Genomic DNA, 18,128 nt, shown 5'->3' with positions numbered 1-18,128 from the left:
TGAACTTTTACTGAAATTTGGTGTTTGTCAGTTGTGCAAAATTGCGCCTGACAACTGCTAGTGCTCTTCCATCAAACTAGATGTTTTCACAGCTTATTTTTAATTTATTAATTTTACCTTGATGCATATTATAATGTTAAAATTAAAGGAGCTGTTTTTTATTGTTTGGAAATATAATTTCATGTGTCTGTTTTTCTCTTGAGGGTCATTTTAAGAATTATGGAATGCATCCTCAATCACCTGTGTTGTTTCCTGGTTGGACAGAGTGATGAATGTGACTGTGAGCCAACATGCTCATCATTGTAGGCTGTAATGCCAGAGTCCAGTTGTGGATGGATTGGAAACACTCTACCATCTGCTTAGCGTGTTCACAATCAAAGAACCAAAAGATCTTCCATCTTTTTAATTTGAAGTGTATTCTTAGTTGGGGGAGTGGGGTTAGTGGGTGGGTATCAGGAAGCAGAAAAAGCTGGAAGTGCACAGCAAGTTTGAAAACTAGGGTTAATGTTTCTGATGCAGATCCATCATTGACTCTTTCCTCAAATGCTTCTTGAAATCCCATCTATGAAGCTTTGTTTTCTTTACAGATTATCAGCAGCTGCATTATTTTGCTTTTAACTTTTCTTACTTTTATTAAAGTGCTTGTGATAGGTTGGCACTGTCAGCAATTTAGTCATAAGAAATGTCAGATCAAGAAAGGCAGCTCCTTTAAGTTAGAGTTTCTCATTTTCATGCAGAAAATGAGACTGTTTAGGACAGAATGTTTTAATTTTTCCTTTACCCACATCTCCCTTGGCAGATTGAATTTGCAAAACAAATTGTGGGGTGGCAATTTTAGTCCCTTGGCGTCATATACGCCCTTTTTCATACACAATCTGATTTTGCAATTTTATTTAGTGAAAACTTCATGCATTCCAAGAAAAAATGTTGTCGTCTTTCTTTTTGCATATTAGTTTTATGTTTAGTAGTTAAGTTTATTTTGCTGGGGGTTTCCCCAATTACATCTTTTTTCACCTACCATATCCTAGGGCATGTGGGCGACAAATACCATGAGTTCCCCTACCTGGTCTACAGACAGTTATGAATTTCGGGAGAGTATGGTAAAAACAAAGCAACCTCAGAGCACCATTTGGAACATCAAAGTGGTAATTCATATTATTTCAGATTTTTATTCCTTTTCCGTTTACATTTGGCTTGGGTCTTTCTATTGTATCCGATAAGGCAGTAGAATGATTTTTTTGTTCCTTATTAGTTCAACCTTCTCATATAACATGAATTGTACCTGTTCTGCATTGGAGAAGATGATTGTTCCTTCAAAAACTAATGCTGCTTTTGACAGGTGATACCTTCCTTCCTCTGTTATAAAAGGAGTAATTCTGCACATAAGGAAGCACAAGTTGGAGAATCAATGTGCTCCTGTTGTAGTTTTGTCTCCCAACACATGCTTCAAGCACAGCTTTGTTTCTGGGGTTGTGGAATTTCCAAATGTCTCTCCCTGAACCATACTGCTAGTTCTTGTTCACCTGTGTCAATAATATACTGATTTTGCTATGCGTCCTCGAAAAGGTTCACTTTTCCCTCCACTTTTCATCATTCAGTTCTAGAAGATTCTCTAGATTTTTATTGAAGGACAGTTTCTTTTTGAAAAGTCACAGTGAAGCTTTAATTTTATGGGGTTAATACAACCTACTTCATCTAATACATAGGAGTTATATAGAGTCAACAGCACAAAAACAGGCCAATCAGCCTAACTTGTCTATTCTTGATTATACTCTACACAAGAATCCTTCTGCCATTTTTCATCTAACCCGATAAGCATACCCTCTGTTCCTTTCTCCCTCGTGCTTATCAAGCTTCCCCTTAAATGAAGACATGCAACTTTCCTCAGCTGCTCCTTGTGGTACATAAGAAATAGGAGCAGGGATTACACCATGTGGTTGCTCAAGCCTGGTAATGTGTTCCACATTCTTACCACCCTCTGGGTAAAACAGTTTCTCCTGGATTCTTCACTGATTTTATTAGTGAATAGTTTATATTTATTGCCTCCAGTTTCAAACATCCTGTCAACTGCAAACATTTTCTCTTCATTTACCCTTTCAGTATATCAAAGACCTCTACCAGGTACTCTTTCTCACATCAGTATCAGCCCACTAATTAAACTTGTCAACACACCTTTAGTACCTGGCACTAACATTCCACTTTTGATATCTGGGCTGATTCTCCTAGACCCTTTCCAGACCAGTTTACACTATATTTTGAACCTTATAATGTAACTTTCACAAGTTTGAAACTGTTTTCAAGTTCAATTCATTACGTTCTTATTTGCTAAAAAGCTATCCTAAGTACAAAGATACCTAAATTAAGTCCTCTGGATGCAGAGAAGGGACTCTTGTTCCAATTTACCATGACTTCCAGTTCCAGTTCGGGTAGTGAATTAGGCTTAAGCATGTAATTTTGAGGAAAACTAAGACAATGGATAATCTGTTTGGAATTCAGCCTCAGCCACTGGTCGTCATGCATCTGCTAAACTTCATGTTTCCAATTCTGAACAAGTAGCTGAAGTGTATCTGTTAACTCATATTTCTCATATTTAATTCGTGTGCAATGGTTAATCGCCACTTTTGGCACAGTCATCAGCACTGCAGGGTCTGCATAAGTTGCAATTCGGACGAGCATGGTGCATGACAGAAGGAATTGGCTTTAGCTGCTAATCCCCATCTCACTGACATATCACTCACTCCTTCCTAAAGGTGTGTGTCCTGTCGTTGTAAGAAATATTTTTAGTGCACAACTGGCCCTTCTCTCCCACAGTGACGAACTGCTACTATAGCACCCTAGTGTGGAAATAACTTTCAATGAAAAGATAACCTAAGAAAGCTACATGGAATCTTTCCAAAATTCAAAATGGCTTTTTCTTCTCTACCTCTTTCTCCATCCCTGCCCCAAGGGGGATAAATATACTGCCTGGTGTGATAGGGTACCTTACAGGCCACAAAGGTCTCTGGTTCAAGTGTAAGTCAATGTGGAGTTCACACCTTTCAACCAGGTTAATGGAAGGAACACCACATTTATTCTGTAACTATGATACAAACCACCTGTTCCTTTTGATGTTTTTCAATGTTACCGTTGTGAGCTTCTGCTTTCTGTGCATATGACACTATAAATTTAAGCAAACCTAGACATCTGTTTGATCTATATGAGATCAACACTTGTAAATCAACACCTCAGTGGACTAATAGTTAAGTACATCCCTTTTTTGACCACAGAGCAGGTCTCCCCAAAGATCGAAACCTTGTGTGCTTGTGAAATGACCACTTCATGAGCCAGCACGTATAGGGTTTCTCTCAACTCCTGTAAGGCACTTACTTAGAACAGTTTACATGCTTTCACAAAATATTACTTTCTTGACTGATTAGCTGCAGATGATGTGTTGGATTGTTCCAAGTTGTCCTGACCATAACTGAGCCTCTCTGCCAATGTCTGTGCTAAATTTGGAATAATATTTTTATGTGAAGGTTGAATGAATGCGAACAATGTTGCAGTGGTTATTGCTTTACTAATTCTTTGAAAGATGTCCAAATTCATAATACAAATATGTCACTCCAGCTGTTTTAGATTGTGTTTTGGTATTGTTGTCAAAAAACTAAAAAGCAGTGCAAAACAAGAATCTTTTATTCAGTGGTGAGGAAGCAGCGAAGATCAAAATTGCAGTGCTAAATATATACTTTCTTGCCCTTGGTGTCACAGTGAAATGACAATAGTGAACATGAACTTCCTGTTAAGAAAATGAGGCAGATCAAACTTTTAGTAAATGATGGAAAAAAAATAGATAGTAAAATCAGAATTTATGTTCAAACAGGCAATGACAAAAATACAAAGAATGAATTTAATGTGCTTAATTTCTAATTAATATGATAAACTATTTTCTATGTCCCTTCAATGTGATGCACTTTAATTAATCTTGATAAAATATGCAGCTTATTTTCTTAATCGGACCACTTTCCTCAAGTAAATTATTTAAACTTCTTTGTCCTTTTCTTAAAAATTTCTACCTATTTCTCCTCAGACCTATGAAGCATTTGTCAATTGTCCTCTTGATTAAAACTGAAACATCACCTTGGTCTATTACTAGCCAATTAGAAGATTCTGTAGTAAATATTCTTGGGACTGAGTTGGCAGATTGCCATTGTCATTGACACAGCATGTTACAGCCATTCCAAAGGACATTCTTCTATTTGTTGCTTTAGGTCTCCAAAAGAACAAAGTCACTACATCATCACATTGACCAGCTTCATTTAAAATCATTCTCTTTGACTTTAACTAATCTAATTAGTTTAATTAAATAAAACTACCTTTCTTGTGAAATATTTAAAAAGAAAAGCACTTATGTTGCAACATTGGGCAACGTTGTATTTATCACAGTATCTCAGTATTTTTACAGTGCAGAAGGAGGCCATTCAGCCCATCGAATCGCACTGGCTCTCTGAAAGAGCATTCCACCAAATCCCACTCTCCTGCCTTATCCCCATAGCCTTGCACATTCTCTCTTTTCAGGTTGCAATCCAATGCCCTCTTGAGAATGCCTTGATTGAACCTGCCTCCACCACCCTTTAGGAAGTTTGCTCCAGAGTCCAACCACTCCCTGGGTGAAAAAATTTTTCCTCGCATCATATTTACTCCATTTGCCAATTATTTTGAATCCATGCCCTCTAGTTCTTGATGTTCTCTTGAGTGGGAACAGTTTCTCACTATTTACCCTGTCCATACCCCTCAGGATCTTCAATATCTCTATCAAGTCTCCTTTCAGCCTTCTTTTCTCCAAGGAAAAGAGTCCCAACCTCTCAAACCTATCCTCATAGCTACAGTTCTTTATCCCAGGAATCACTCTTGTGAATCTCCTCTGCACTCTCTCCAGTGCCTTCACATGGTGCCAAGAACTGGACACAGTACTCCAAATAAGGCCTAACTGTGATATTTTTTTCTGCATAGTTAACATTTAGAATTTCAGAATCTAGCCTAATAGAGAGCACTGCTTCTCTCTTGTTTTCAACTGATGTTAGAATATCCCCAAAATCAATCAGGTTCCAACAAGAAGCACCCTGATCCCCAAGGGAAGTAGCTCTGACCAGTCCTGCTTTTTCTTGGGCAGAGTTGGCGATTGTTCGAATTTGTAGCCTTAATCTTGTTTTCAGTGTTTCTTTTAAAAAAATTTAATGACAGTATATTTTCTAACAGTAGAATATGCAGATATTATTGCTTCCAATTTAAAACACCTTGACTTAAAATTATAGCATCCTTCTTAATATGGCTGCTACCCATTTAAAGTTTTGTACATCCAATCATAAATACTTACAGAAATTGGTATTTACTAGTTATTATCCTTAAACTTGTCTTTATCCACAAGAGCATATTAAGCTGCTGTAAAGCACAGGAAAGTGATCCTTGAAAGCAGAGTGCCTGTTCAACAGACTTGTGTGCACTGTGAAAGTCTATATACCAAATAGTTCTAGGATTAATCCAATATAGGAACACCAGTCAGGATTGATTCTATGCCATTTCACGTGGCTGAGGAGAAATCATTAGGCTGTGAAATATTTCACAAGAAATCTTAATTTCTTGTCCCAAGAGCTTAGTAATACGATACCTCCAGCACTATTATCTGTCTCACCGTTCAAAGTCGCAAAAGTATCGATCTTGTCTTGGATTACTGCTAAAGTTATATTGACCAATGCCTTATGCAGTCAAATCTCTGCTGTCGTGGGGGTGTCTAACCAAGAAACTTTACTTCCCAGTGCTGCAGCGACTAGAACAAACACAGGGATATAATCATCTATAATGAAGTCCTTGAATTAAGACATCTCCCCAGTTAAATCCAACATTAGATTGATTTTGTCAGCTTTGAAGACCTTGGTCATTTATCCCATGAATTTTTGGTAATGCAATTAATGCAGACCTATACTTTAGCCTAAGGTCTGAAAGGATCATTCTTGTTGGCATTGCCTGGTGTCCAGCGATTGTTTTCAATGTCCTGTTTCGATCGCTGTTATTATATTCTGAGACTTGAGTCGTTTTTGGCATTTATCTTCAGAATAGTTCTCTCAATCATTTCAATATCCTTTTTGTGGTGCACCAGTGCTTCTATCAGTAAAGTTGCAGATTGTGATTCAATCCAGATCTGTTGGACAATTTTCCCTTGTATTTTCTTAGTGGCTTGCTTCACTTGGTTAGAAAACAACAAGTGTACTAACCACATTACTGATCAGAATGCAGAAAGTCTTTTGAGTTTCAGAGTCCATTAAGGTGGTCTTCTCTGTATCATCTACTATGAAACTCCTAGTAATATTTCAACTGCAGATAACTCATGGAAAGTACTTGTCTATTTTATGGTTATCGGTGCATCTCCGCTGTTTGTGAGGAATTCCTGGTATCTGCCATTTGTCTAGTTAAGAGTCAAATCCATACTTTCAGTTGTCGAACTAGTTATTGTTCTTGTGAATTGGAAGTAAGTGTCTCTTTGGTCTTGAATTGGCTGCAGGATGATGTGTGTCAAATGGAGTCAAGCTCCAATATGTGAACCACTTAAATTTACACTTCAGCTAGAATGGCTCATAATGGGATCTGACAGGATAAGCCTATTACTGGATGTTGAGGTTCTTCAATTTTCCTCAGTTGGTTGCACTTTCATCTCTGAGTCAGAGGTTATTGATTCAAGCGCACTTTACGACTTAAACACGTAATTTAGGCTGACACCTCAGTGCTCTACTGAGGGCGTGCTGCATTGCCTGAAATACTAACTTCCAGATGAGCTATTAAACCAAGGCCATCTGTCCTTACACGGTTTTTTTTTAATTCACGCTTGAGATGTGTTCGGCACTGGTAAGGCAGGGACTTATTGTCCATCCCTAATTGTTCTTAAGTTAATGATGGACTCCCCTTTTTGAACCACTGCAGGCCATGTGGTGCTCTCGTAATGCTTTGGTTTGATCCAGGTGATGAAGAATTATATATATTCAAGTGAGGATGATGTATCACTTGGAAATGATGACGTTCCAATGCTGTCTTTGTCCTTCTAGCTGTTGGAGGTTGTGGGAGGTGCTGCAGAGGAAGCCGTGGCTAGTAGATAGTACATACCTCAGCCACTGTATAAGGTGATGGAGATAGTGGATGTTTACACAAGTGGATGAAGTGCCAGTTAAACAAACTATATTTTCCTAGATGTTATCAAACTTCTTGAGTATTGACGCAGCTGCACCTATCCAGGGAAATGGAGCGTGTTCCATTACAATGTTAACTTGAGCCTTATTGGTGGTGAAAACGGTTTGGACATAGAAGACCCGATGTCCCTTCAAATAGAAGGGCAGAGAATTGCCCCTGTGACCTGATCAATATCCTGCTCTTAATTAACACCATCAAAAAGACACATAAATAGTTATTCCTCTTATTTACTTTTCCTGGGACCCGCTGTACAAAGTGACGACCGTGTTTCTCAACATAACATGCATGAAGCAATTTGGGATATAATAGGGCATTACATAAATGCAGTTTCAAAGTACAGGATTGAGGCCGTCACACTGATGCATTATAATGTTCTCATTTGGCCGTATCTGAGAGCTGCATTCAGTTGAAGCACAAGGTAAAAATGCAAGCTTTGGAAACAGTGCAGAGAAGATCTAATAGGTTAATTCCTAATGTCAGAGAACTGAGTTATGAGGGAAAGATCTTAAGAAGTTACACTCTTTGACTTGACAGTGGGAGGGGACTTCACAGGGATGTAAAAGACAGTAAGTCAATTAGAGAGGTTAATCTAGAAAATGGTATTGCTTGAAACAAAATGGACAGTAGGTACAAAGTAGTAAAAATGCCATTTCAGGATGTTGCCAGGATGCGCTTTGCATTGGGTAATAATGATCTTCAGAGAAGGATACTTGAGGCAAAAACTCACACGTAATTTGAGTGTTGAATGCTGTGACATTGAGACCAGAAATTTCTATGGAAGGTTGTGTTGAATGACCTACCTCAACTGTATTTGTCTTTGTTGCTGTCTCTTCTGTGTTTGATCCATTTACTCCCAGTCATGGAAAACAGTCAAATTGGATCTCTCATTTTGAATTGTGGGCAACGAAGACTTGTTGAAGATCTGACATGAGAGGTTAGCTCTCATTTGGACCAAAGTATCAGTTGACTCATTTTAAGATGCATGCAGGTTACTTTCCAAATTTATATGTACCCAAGATGACTGCAGAGGAAGGTAGAACTACAAAATGCCAACCTCATGGCCTGAAATTAACCTTTACAAGCAACAGTATCTGCTGTTTACCTCTAAAACTTTTTTTTTAAAGAGGATGGGAAATCACTTTACTAGAAAGTAAGTAACAAGAGTTTCTTTCTTGTGCTGTGGTACCAGTTTTGACAGTTTGATTCAATGACCTTCATGTTCTTCTAGTAGGGGCATCAAATTTTGTTTATCAGTTAGAGTGATCCTTGGAACTCATCCAATATTGTTAACCTTAAAATTATAATCTGTAACATCCTTTTGAAGAGATTATGGGAAAAGATATTTTCTGCTGCAGCACCATTTAAAGATTGATTGTAGATTTCACTGTGGAGGTATATTTAGATTTCTGGCATATAATATTGATAGGAATGAAATAACCTCCACAGCTGTGCAGTAACTTATTTTTGGTTCTTAAGTCCCTTCATTTCTCCTCTTCCCTTTCCAACAGCAATATACTTTGCCTGGCTTGTGGGAATGTTATAAACTGCTTGTCTAGAAAGAATCATAGAAAGTAAAAGCTCATTCATCATTAACAGCCACACTAATGGATGCCTTTAACGTAATGTAATATAATCTCCAAAAGTATATATTCCAACCAAGCATTGCTGCCTCTCTGGACCAATGTCTAGGGAAGGAAAAATTGCCAGGGGTCCTGCACTTGATTACAATCCATTGATCTGCCTTGATTCGGGATAGATCAAGCATGGTTGTGGTTGCCAAGTGTTAAATAGTTATTCTGTTTTTGTTGTCCAATTTTGGAAAGTGAAGAATATACATTTGCACAAGGCACTAGAGAAGACTGAGGCCCTTGGAGCTCTATTTTTACCCCACCCCACCCACCAAAGACCTGAATAAATGACTGCAGAAGATGAGAAGCTTACCATTTACTGAAAAAATAGGTGGATGGAGTAGCAATGTCTTATTTTTAAGTTTTCTGTCAGTAACAAACCTTTGTGGCGCAATTTGTAGGTTTTCTTAAAACTTCTTTTTAGCATATAAGTCCTTGACGCAGGCCTTAAGTTAATTTTTTTTATAAACTCTTTATTTGGTAGCAACGTGGAGATTCTCCCTCCTTCCTCAAGTATAGTTCCCAATCATCTCCTGATTTATTGCTAGTTCTTAGTGTTTGCAGGTTAATATTTAATTTGCAAATGTGGTCCATCAAAAAGACATAAAAACTGATCTAAGAGCCGTGACTAATTTGCAATGTGTTTGGAAGAAACTTACTTTGTTTTGCCAGCTTTTTGCATATAAAACTTTTAAAGTACACTGTTCTTGTAATTACCATCATCCCTATTGAAGATAGATCTATCCTAATGTCTTTAAAGCATAAAATATATTCAAGGGATTAGGTAGGCAAAATTGAAGGCAGATAATTCAGTTTTGTTCTTAATAGTTATTGACAAAATGTTTACCTGTTAAATTTATTTTTATATTGCATAAACTAGTATTTGTCATTTTTCATTTATTGGGAAGTAAATCAAGGCAGGCAAGGTAACTACTTTATATGCTGTCTTGATCCTATTCCCAGTAAACTACTGACCATCCAACTTCACTACCTGGCAACCATGTCAGCCAACATTCAATGGTTCTCTCTCCTCAGGTTCTATCCCTCTCTTCTTCAAATCTGCTGTCACCACCCCCTCCTCAGAAAAATAACCTTTGGCAACTGTGCCCTGACAAACTACCATCCCATTTCCAACCTCCCTTTGCTTTCACCACCTGTTTTTATGTCCCAAATTTGTGCCCATCTTCCCTCCAGTCAATTTTCCATCCCTATCACAATACTTAAACAGCTTTCTTAGGTGACTGGCAAACTACCTCTCCTTGTCCTACTTGGCATGTCTGCAGCTTTTGACACAGTTGATTAGACCATTCTCCTCCAGTGCGCCTCTACCGTTGTCCAGCTGATAGGATGGGACTGCACTCACCAGGTTCTCCTCTTTTCTATCTAACCCTTCCTCCCCTCATCCCTCCATTATTATCCTATCTATCTATCTATCTTAGCCAGAGAATCACTACCAATGGCTTCTCTTCCTGCTCCTACACTTTTACTCCTGGTGTTCCCCAAGGATCTATTTCTCTTATTTCTCATCTACAGGCTGTCCTGAGCACATTATCTGAAAACGCAATGTTAGTGTCCTTACGTAGACTGTTGACACCCAGCTTTACCTCATCACCAGCTCCCTTGACCGTCCACTGTCTCTAATTTGTCAGATTGTTTATCTGACATCCAGTACACAATGAGCAGAAATACCCTTCAATTAACTATTGGGAAAAATGAAGCCATTGGTTTTTGTTTCTGCCACAAACTCTGCTTCTGAACCACTGACCCCATCCCTCTACCTGACAACTGTCTGAGGCTGAACCAGACTTTTCGCAACCTCAGTGTCATATTTGACCTTGATGAAATTTCAACCACATATCAGCGCCATCACAAAGACCACCTATTTCCACCTCCACAACACCACCCAACTTCATCCCTGGTGCAGCTTTTCCTTTGCTAAAGCCCTCATCCATCCCTTTGTTACCTACAGACTTGATTATTCTAATGCATTCCTGGCTGGCATCACACATTCTGCTCTTTGTAGACTTAAGGTGCCCCAAAACTCTGTACCCCTGTCTAAACTCGCACCATTTGCTGATTAGCCCTGTGCTTGCTGACCTATTATGGCCCTTAAGCAACACCTGAACTTTAAAACAAAAACAGAACCACCTGGAAAAACTCAGCAGGTCCGGCAGCATCGGTGGAGAAGAAAACAGTTGACGTTTCGAGTCCTCATGACCCTTCGGCAGAACTGAAGTATAGTTAGGAGAAAGGTGAAATATAAGCTGGTCTAAGGTGGGAGGCGGGGGGGAGAGAGGATTTTAAAGTGGCCATCCTTTTTTTCAAACCACTTCATAGACGGGTCCCTTCCCAACTCTGTAATCTCCTCCAGCCCTACACCCCTCTTGAGTTATGTGCATTCTCATAATTCTGGCCTCTTGAGATCCCCAATTTTAATTGCTCCTCCATTGGTGGCCATGCTTTCAGTTGCCTGGGCCCTAGGCTCTAGAATTCTTTCCTTTAACCTCTTTGCTTCTCCACCTCTCTTTCCTCCTTTAAGACACTCCTTACATCCTACCTTTTTGACGAAGCTTTTGATCATCTGAACTAGTATTTCTTTATGTGGCTTGGTGTCATGTTCTGTTTTATAATGCCACTGTGAAGCACTTTGGGATGTTTTATTACATAATAAAGATGCTGTATAAATGCAAGTTGTTATTAGTCTTCAGAAATATCGTGGATGCTCGTTATATTCAAAACAAGACTTCTCTGAAGTGTTGCTTTCAATAGGGTCGTGGTGCTGGTTTTCCTGGGAAGAAAAGGCCACGTGGTACAGGACACCCTGGTCGAGGAGTTAGAGGCAGGTCGAAACTGAAAAATGGCATTGGCGCTGCTATAATACCAGGAGTAAGTGTACATCGTATTTCTATTTCTGTTTTTAGGGATGAAATTTATTTACCCAAAGGGAGATTAGTCTACCAGCTAATCTATTTCCTTACTACTGATGATAATGTTATGGTGTAAGTAGTTACTTGTCAAATTGATCTTGGTTATATTAATCTGTTTGAAAGACTCTGTCAACTGTATTTTTGCTACATTCTGTTTTGTTGTTGTAATTTTATCTGCAGGTCCTGTTGGCTTGTTTTGTAATATTACACAACTCTACTCTGCTGGAATTTAGGAGTAGGATTAGGCCAGTCAGCCCCTCGAGCCTGCTCCGCCATCCAACTAGATCATCTATCTCAACAGCATCTTCCTGCACTACCCCCATATCCATTGATGCCATTAGTATCTAGAAATATGTTGACCTCTGTCTTGAACATTGCTCAATGACTGAGCTTCCACAGTTCACTGGGGTACAGAAACATTTGCGGATTCTCTGCACTCTAAAATGTTTCTTTTCCCACTGGGTAGGTGGGAGAAAAGGAAACCTGTTCTTTTTCTTTGACAAATGAGTGCTTTACAGATGGAAACATATGGTTTCATAATCACCCAGTATTATCAATTGCAATTGTTAAATAGCTTTTAAGTTGCCCCTCGCCAGTTGAGTTTAGAAACTTGAAATTTTAATTGATTTACTGGGAGGAGTGAAGGGGAATCTTTATCCTTTTATACAGTACAACTAATTAAGGAGAAAATTCTCTTCTCCCATGCGCACCTGTTCCCCATATTTACCTGGTTTTTCATGGAAGAATTCTTTATTGGCTTTCTGTTTCCTTTGGTTGAGTAAGAATATCGTTTGGAGGATTTTCAAAAATGCTTAACTAGTGAATTGAATTGTTGTGATGAAAATAATGTTGAAATGATTAATGTCCGTATTGAATGAAATTAGATTCCCTTGCACCATGAGATTTCAGAGCTGCATTATTCCAAGATGCGTACTTCGTCAAGACAAGTGTAATGTCACTAGGTCCCAGTTGAAAGAAAAATTATTGAAACCAAAATGAAAGGGTGAAAGGTTAAAAAGATCATAAGCTTATGTATTTACCTGATGTTTCATATTTTAAAATTTCCTCTTGTTGATCTTCCATATTATACTTGTCTGAGAGATGGGGTGTTACTCTGCCATTAGTCTGGTATTCAGCTCATGAGGTTCTCACTAAGTTCTGATTTTTGCTAATGCTGTTTAGATCAGGGTGTGGTAGGTACTGGTATTAATGCCAAAATCCTGTGCAAAGAAACCTGATACCACATTCAGAATTGGATTATAAATAATAGGAGGAACTGCCACTGTTGACTCTGGTTAAACTGCTTGGAGTGGTGTGGATCATACAGTCCAGTAAGGTTTCAAGTTTAATCCTTTGTCTCTGTTGATTTAACTGCTCTCAACTACTATGAAATGGGAGGTTTGGGGGATGGGGTCCCCTACAGGTGCCAGGCTCTTACTTTCAATTCAAAAACAAAATACCTGGAAAAACTAAGCAAGTCTGACAGCATCTACGGAGAGGCACACAGTTAACATTTCGAGTCCGTATGACTCTTCAACAGAACTAAGGAAAAATAGAAAAGAGGTGAAATATGAACTGGTTTAAGGGGGGGTGGGACAAGTAGAGCTGGATAGAGGGCCAGTGATAGGTGGAGATAACCAAAAGATGTCATAGACAAAAGGGCAAAGAGGTGTTGAAGCCGGTGATATTATCTAAGGAATGTGATAATAAAGGTACAGGTAGCCCTAGTCGGGGTGATGTGGGGGGAAGGGATCGAAATAAGCTAAAAGGCAAAGATAAAACAATGGATGGAAATACATTTAAAAATAATGGAAATAGGTGGGAAAAGAAAAATCTATATAAATTATTGGAAAAAAGGGGAGATCGGAAAGGCAGTGGGGATGGAGGAGAGAGTTCATGATCTAAAATTGTTGAACTCAATATTCAGTCCTGAAGACTGTAAAGTGCCTAGTCGTAAGATGAGGTGCTGTTCCTCCAGTTTGCGTTGAGCTTCACTGGAACAATGCAGCAGGCCAAGGACAGACATGTGGGCATGAGAGCAGGGTGGAGCACATGTCCGTCCTTGGCCTGCTGCATTGTTGCAATGAAGCTCAACGCAAACTGGAGGAACAGCACCTCATCTTCCGACTAGGCGCTTTACAGCCTTCTGGACTGAATATTGCGTTCAACAATTTTAGATCAAGAACTCTCTCCTCCATCCCCACCCCCTTTCCGATCCCCCCTTTTTTCCAATAATTTATATAGATTTTTCTTTTCCTACCTATTTCCACTATTTTTAAATGTATTTCCTTCCATTGTTTCATCTTTGCCTTTTAGCCTATTTCGATCTCTTCCCCCTACCCCACCCCCACTAGGGCTATCTGTACCTTTATTATCACATTCCTTAGATAATTTCACCAGCTTCAACACCTCTTTGCCCTTTTGTCTATGACATCTTTTGGTTATCTCCACCTGTCACTAGCCCTCTATCCAGCTCTACTTGTCCCACCCCCCCTTAAACTGCTTATATTTCACCTCTTTTCTATTTTTCCTTAGTTCTGTTGAAGAGTCATACGGACTCAAAAGGTTAACTGTGTTCCTCTCCGCAGATGCTGTCAGACCTGCTGAGTTTTTGCAGGTATTTTTGTTTTTGTTTCGGATTTCCAGCATCCGCAGTTTTTTGCTTTTATCTTACTTTCAATTGTTGCTCAGCGGCCTCTACAGGAAATACATGCATGTGTGGATGTCAGGCAAGAGCAGCTTTGGACGAGACTACAGTCACCTCTCTTAACTACATTTGTGACACTATTAAGAAAAGTAATTTGAATGAGGTGCTGAGCATTTAAGGGAAAGAACAGTATCATGACTGATGTTTCATGCCTAAGTTAGAATTTAAGGATCGGGTACATTGGGAATTACAGATCAGTAATGTTACAGCATGGCGTTCTTCACTCAGTTGAGGCCACGATGCAGTAGAAGGTTGGGTTGCCGTCTGACAGAGGATAATTCCCTTAAGATAGTCATTTGCCCCATTGATTTCTCTTGCATGGAATTATGAAAGTTCTATTAGTATATAAATATTCAATTTGTTTAAAGAACAAATAAACTGGTAAGTAATCTACCCATAGTGTTAAAGACAAGCAAGACAAAAGAGGCATACTGGAGCAATCCAACACTAAGAAAGGTCACTGGGTACTTTTCCCTCTGAGTGATGTGTTTTAAAGAAGGGTGTGAGTTTATTTAATCAGAAAAGATAGTAATAGTGCACTTTTCTCTGTAGGCTGGTGCCATGGAAATGATGATTAGTAAGGATGAGGATGAAAACTCAATGCACAACACCGTTGTTTTGTTCTCTACAAGTGACAAATTTACTTTAAAACAGGTAAGGAACGTTCTCAGTTAAATAATGAAACGTTGGAGTAGTAGAAACCTATTCATCTGTAACAATCTACAGCATAGTCTTCAAAATCACGGCTCATAGTACTGGAGGTTACACACTCATGGACTAAGGATTGATTAACAGAATAAGAGTGGCAGGCAGTGACTATTGAGGTGTCTCAAAGATCAGCGCTTGGGCCTCAGCTATTTACAATTTACATTAATGATTCAGATGAGGGGACCGTGTATATTGCATCCAGATTTGCTGTGGATGCATTGTTAGATGGCAAAGTAAGCTGTGAGGAGGACACAAAGAAGCTGTAAATGGTCATAGACAGGCTAAAGTGAGTGGGCAAGAACATTGCAGATGGAATATAATATGGAGAAATGTGAAGTTACCCACTTTGGAAGGGAACATTAAAAAGCAGAATACTTTATAAATGATGGAGACACTGGGAAATGTTGGTATTCAGAGGTACCTGGTTACTGTTGTACATAAATCACAGAAAGTTAACATGTAGGTGCAGCAATCAATTAGGAAGGCACATGGCATGTTAGCTTTTTTTCTTCCCCTTAAGGGATTGGAGTACAAGGGTAAACAAATCTTACTATGATTATATAGGACCTTGCTGAGACTACACCTGAAGTACTATATACAGTTTTGATATCCTTACCTAAGAAAAGATATACTTGCCTTAGAGGGGAGTTCAGGGGATTGTCCTGTGGGGAGATATTGAGTAGGCTAGAGGCCTATGTTTCCTGGAATTTGTAATAAGGAGAGGTGATCTCATTGAAACATTTAAAATGCTTAAGGGACTTGACAGGGTAGATGCTGGGAGGGTGCTTCTCCTGGCTGGGGATTCTATAACTAGAGGTTGCAGTATCAGAATAAGGGGTTAGCCATTTAGATAAGCAATTTCTTCACTCAAATGACAGTAAATCTTTGGAGTTCTTTGTTTCAGAGCTTTGGGTGCTCCTTGAACCTTTTTAAAATAGAGGACGATAGATTATTGGATAGTGAGGGAGCCAAGGGACATATGAATTGTACTGGAAGGTGGAGTTTTAAGTAATGTAGATGGTAGATGATCAGCCAAGATCTTACTAAATGCCAGATCAGGCTCAAACGTCACTCCACTCCTATTTCTTAGGTTCTTATCTCTGTAAGCTCAGCAGTGTGAAAAACAAACTACAGTTAGATTAAGGATTGACATACTGTTTGATTTGCAGCTTTGGTCGAATCTTTTCGTTTCTCTTGGTTTTTAAGTAATATGACTGAGGTTTATGTTTTTAACAGAAAATTACAGAGTGTAATGTTCAATACATAAGTAAAATTCTCAAACTTCCATCTATCAAAAATGGAGTACAGTTTGTTCAGTCACCATAAACCTATGATCTTAACGATAATAGGGTGGAAGTAACAACTGCGATATTCAAACACTGGCTAAAAATAATGGAAGCTTGAGTTATAAAAACTGAGTTTGATTTAATTCGGCAATAGTAAAAAAGTGATCATAATCACTGATAAAACAGACTATGATACAAGTCTTGGCTATTGTAATTTCTTTGCATTTTATATCAACTTACAGCTGTAAAGCACCCTTAATGGAAAATAAAAATCTAAATTTATACTGGAGGAAGTTAAGGGAAAGGATGCTGAGCTGAGGGGGAACTGAAATTTTGGTCAGAAAACTTGATTTTGGAGAAATTTTAAAGCTGCGGAGGTACTATCACCAGGAACATATTAAACTTTTTAATCTCCTGATTCAGTTGAAAGTACAGGTTTGATCTGACACTTTCCTCTCCATAAACAAGAATAGATGTGCATTGTTTGACCTGTTGATTAATTTAATTTCAGGATATGTGTGTTGTTTGTGGAAGCTTTGGGAAAGGTTCAGAGGGACGGCTGCTTGTTTGCTCTCAATGTGGCCAGTGTTATCATCCCTACTGTGTCAGTATTAAGGTAAGAGATGTTTCTGCTTGCCTTGAATCTGGAAGATGGAGCTTAAACTATGAAATTTTCCTTGAGCATGTGTTGCTCAGCCCAAGATACTGGAGAGCATTTAGTGGTTATGTTACTGGAGTAGCAATCTAGAGAGCTGGCAACTTAAATTCAATTAGCGAAATAAATCTAGAATTATAAAGCTGTGTCAGTAGTGATGGCCACGTAACTACCAGATTGTCTTAAAAACCCACCTGCTTCACCAATGCCTGACCTATATGTGACTCTGGATCCACAGCAATGTGGTTGACTCTTAACTGCCCTGCCAAACCACCCAGTTGTACCAAACCATTATGACAAAGTATAATCACTGTCGAATGCCTTCACCACGCAGACTCCAGCACCTCAACCCTTCTCCTTGAACATAATTAGGGATGGGCCACTTGTGCCCACATTCCGTGAACAAATTTTTAAAAAATCACAACAGCTGAGTGGAAGAATTTCTTCTCATCTTCCCTCAATGTTTTGCCAATGAATTTGAACCTATGATCTCTGATTATTGACCCACTTGCCAGAGGGAATAAGTTTTTATTTATCTTATCAAAACCTCTCAACTTGAAAACCTCGATTAGGTCACATTTTATTCTTCCCTGTCCCAAGAACAGTCCTAAACTTTCCAACCTCTACTCATCACAGAAGTCCCTCATCCTTGGTAACACGCCCCTGTAACCTTTTACAATTTTTAGAAAAATCTGATGTAATAAGACTGAAAGTTATTGATTTTCAATAGATATATCTTTTTCAAAATTTGTATTCTGCACTTGAAAAATTGATTATCCTCAACTGCTGAGGAGGGAGTGAAATGAGTCCAAGATCTAGTCTAGCCAAAAAACTTGGCAGATGGAATATAATGTGGGAAAATGTGAGGTTATGCACATTGGCAGGAAGAATAGAGGAGCTGAATGTTACTTAAATGGAGAAGGACTGCAGAAAGCTGCAGCACAGAGGGATTTGGGCGTCCTTGTTGCATGAATCGCAAAAAGCTAAGATACAAGTTCAACA

General features: G+C 38.8%; 1 protein-coding gene across 13 annotated transcripts in view; it reads left to right on the top strand.

The window, feature by feature from the left end:
* Nucleotides 1-18,128, top strand: part of kmt2ca (lysine (K)-specific methyltransferase 2Ca) — a 455,613-nt gene that overhangs the window by 287,960 nt on the left and 149,525 nt on the right. For 12 of the 13 annotated variants that reach the window (XR_013575392.1, XR_013575394.1, XM_078537002.1 and 9 more), the window contains 4 exons: nucleotides 1,029-1,145; nucleotides 11,613-11,729; nucleotides 15,030-15,131; nucleotides 16,983-17,087. Coding sequence is in view for 11 of the 13 variants with exons in the window: in XM_078537002.1 (XP_078393128.1) it covers nucleotides 1,029-1,145; nucleotides 11,613-11,729; nucleotides 15,030-15,131; nucleotides 16,983-17,087 (441 nt within the window). In the remaining 2 variants the exon portion in view is untranslated. The remainder of the gene's footprint in view (nucleotides 1-1,028; nucleotides 1,146-11,612; nucleotides 11,730-15,029; nucleotides 15,132-16,982; nucleotides 17,088-18,128) is intronic. The other variant, XM_078537008.1, reaches the window with a different exon arrangement.

This window comes from Cetorhinus maximus, chromosome 3, assembly GCF_964194155.1.
Source record: "Cetorhinus maximus chromosome 3, sCetMax3.hap1.1, whole genome shotgun sequence".
In the NCBI taxonomy this organism is placed as follows: domain Eukaryota; kingdom Metazoa; phylum Chordata; class Chondrichthyes; order Lamniformes; family Cetorhinidae; genus Cetorhinus; species Cetorhinus maximus.
The sequence above is the reverse complement of the archived record's forward strand: the minus strand, read 5'-3'. Positions and strand labels throughout refer to the sequence as shown.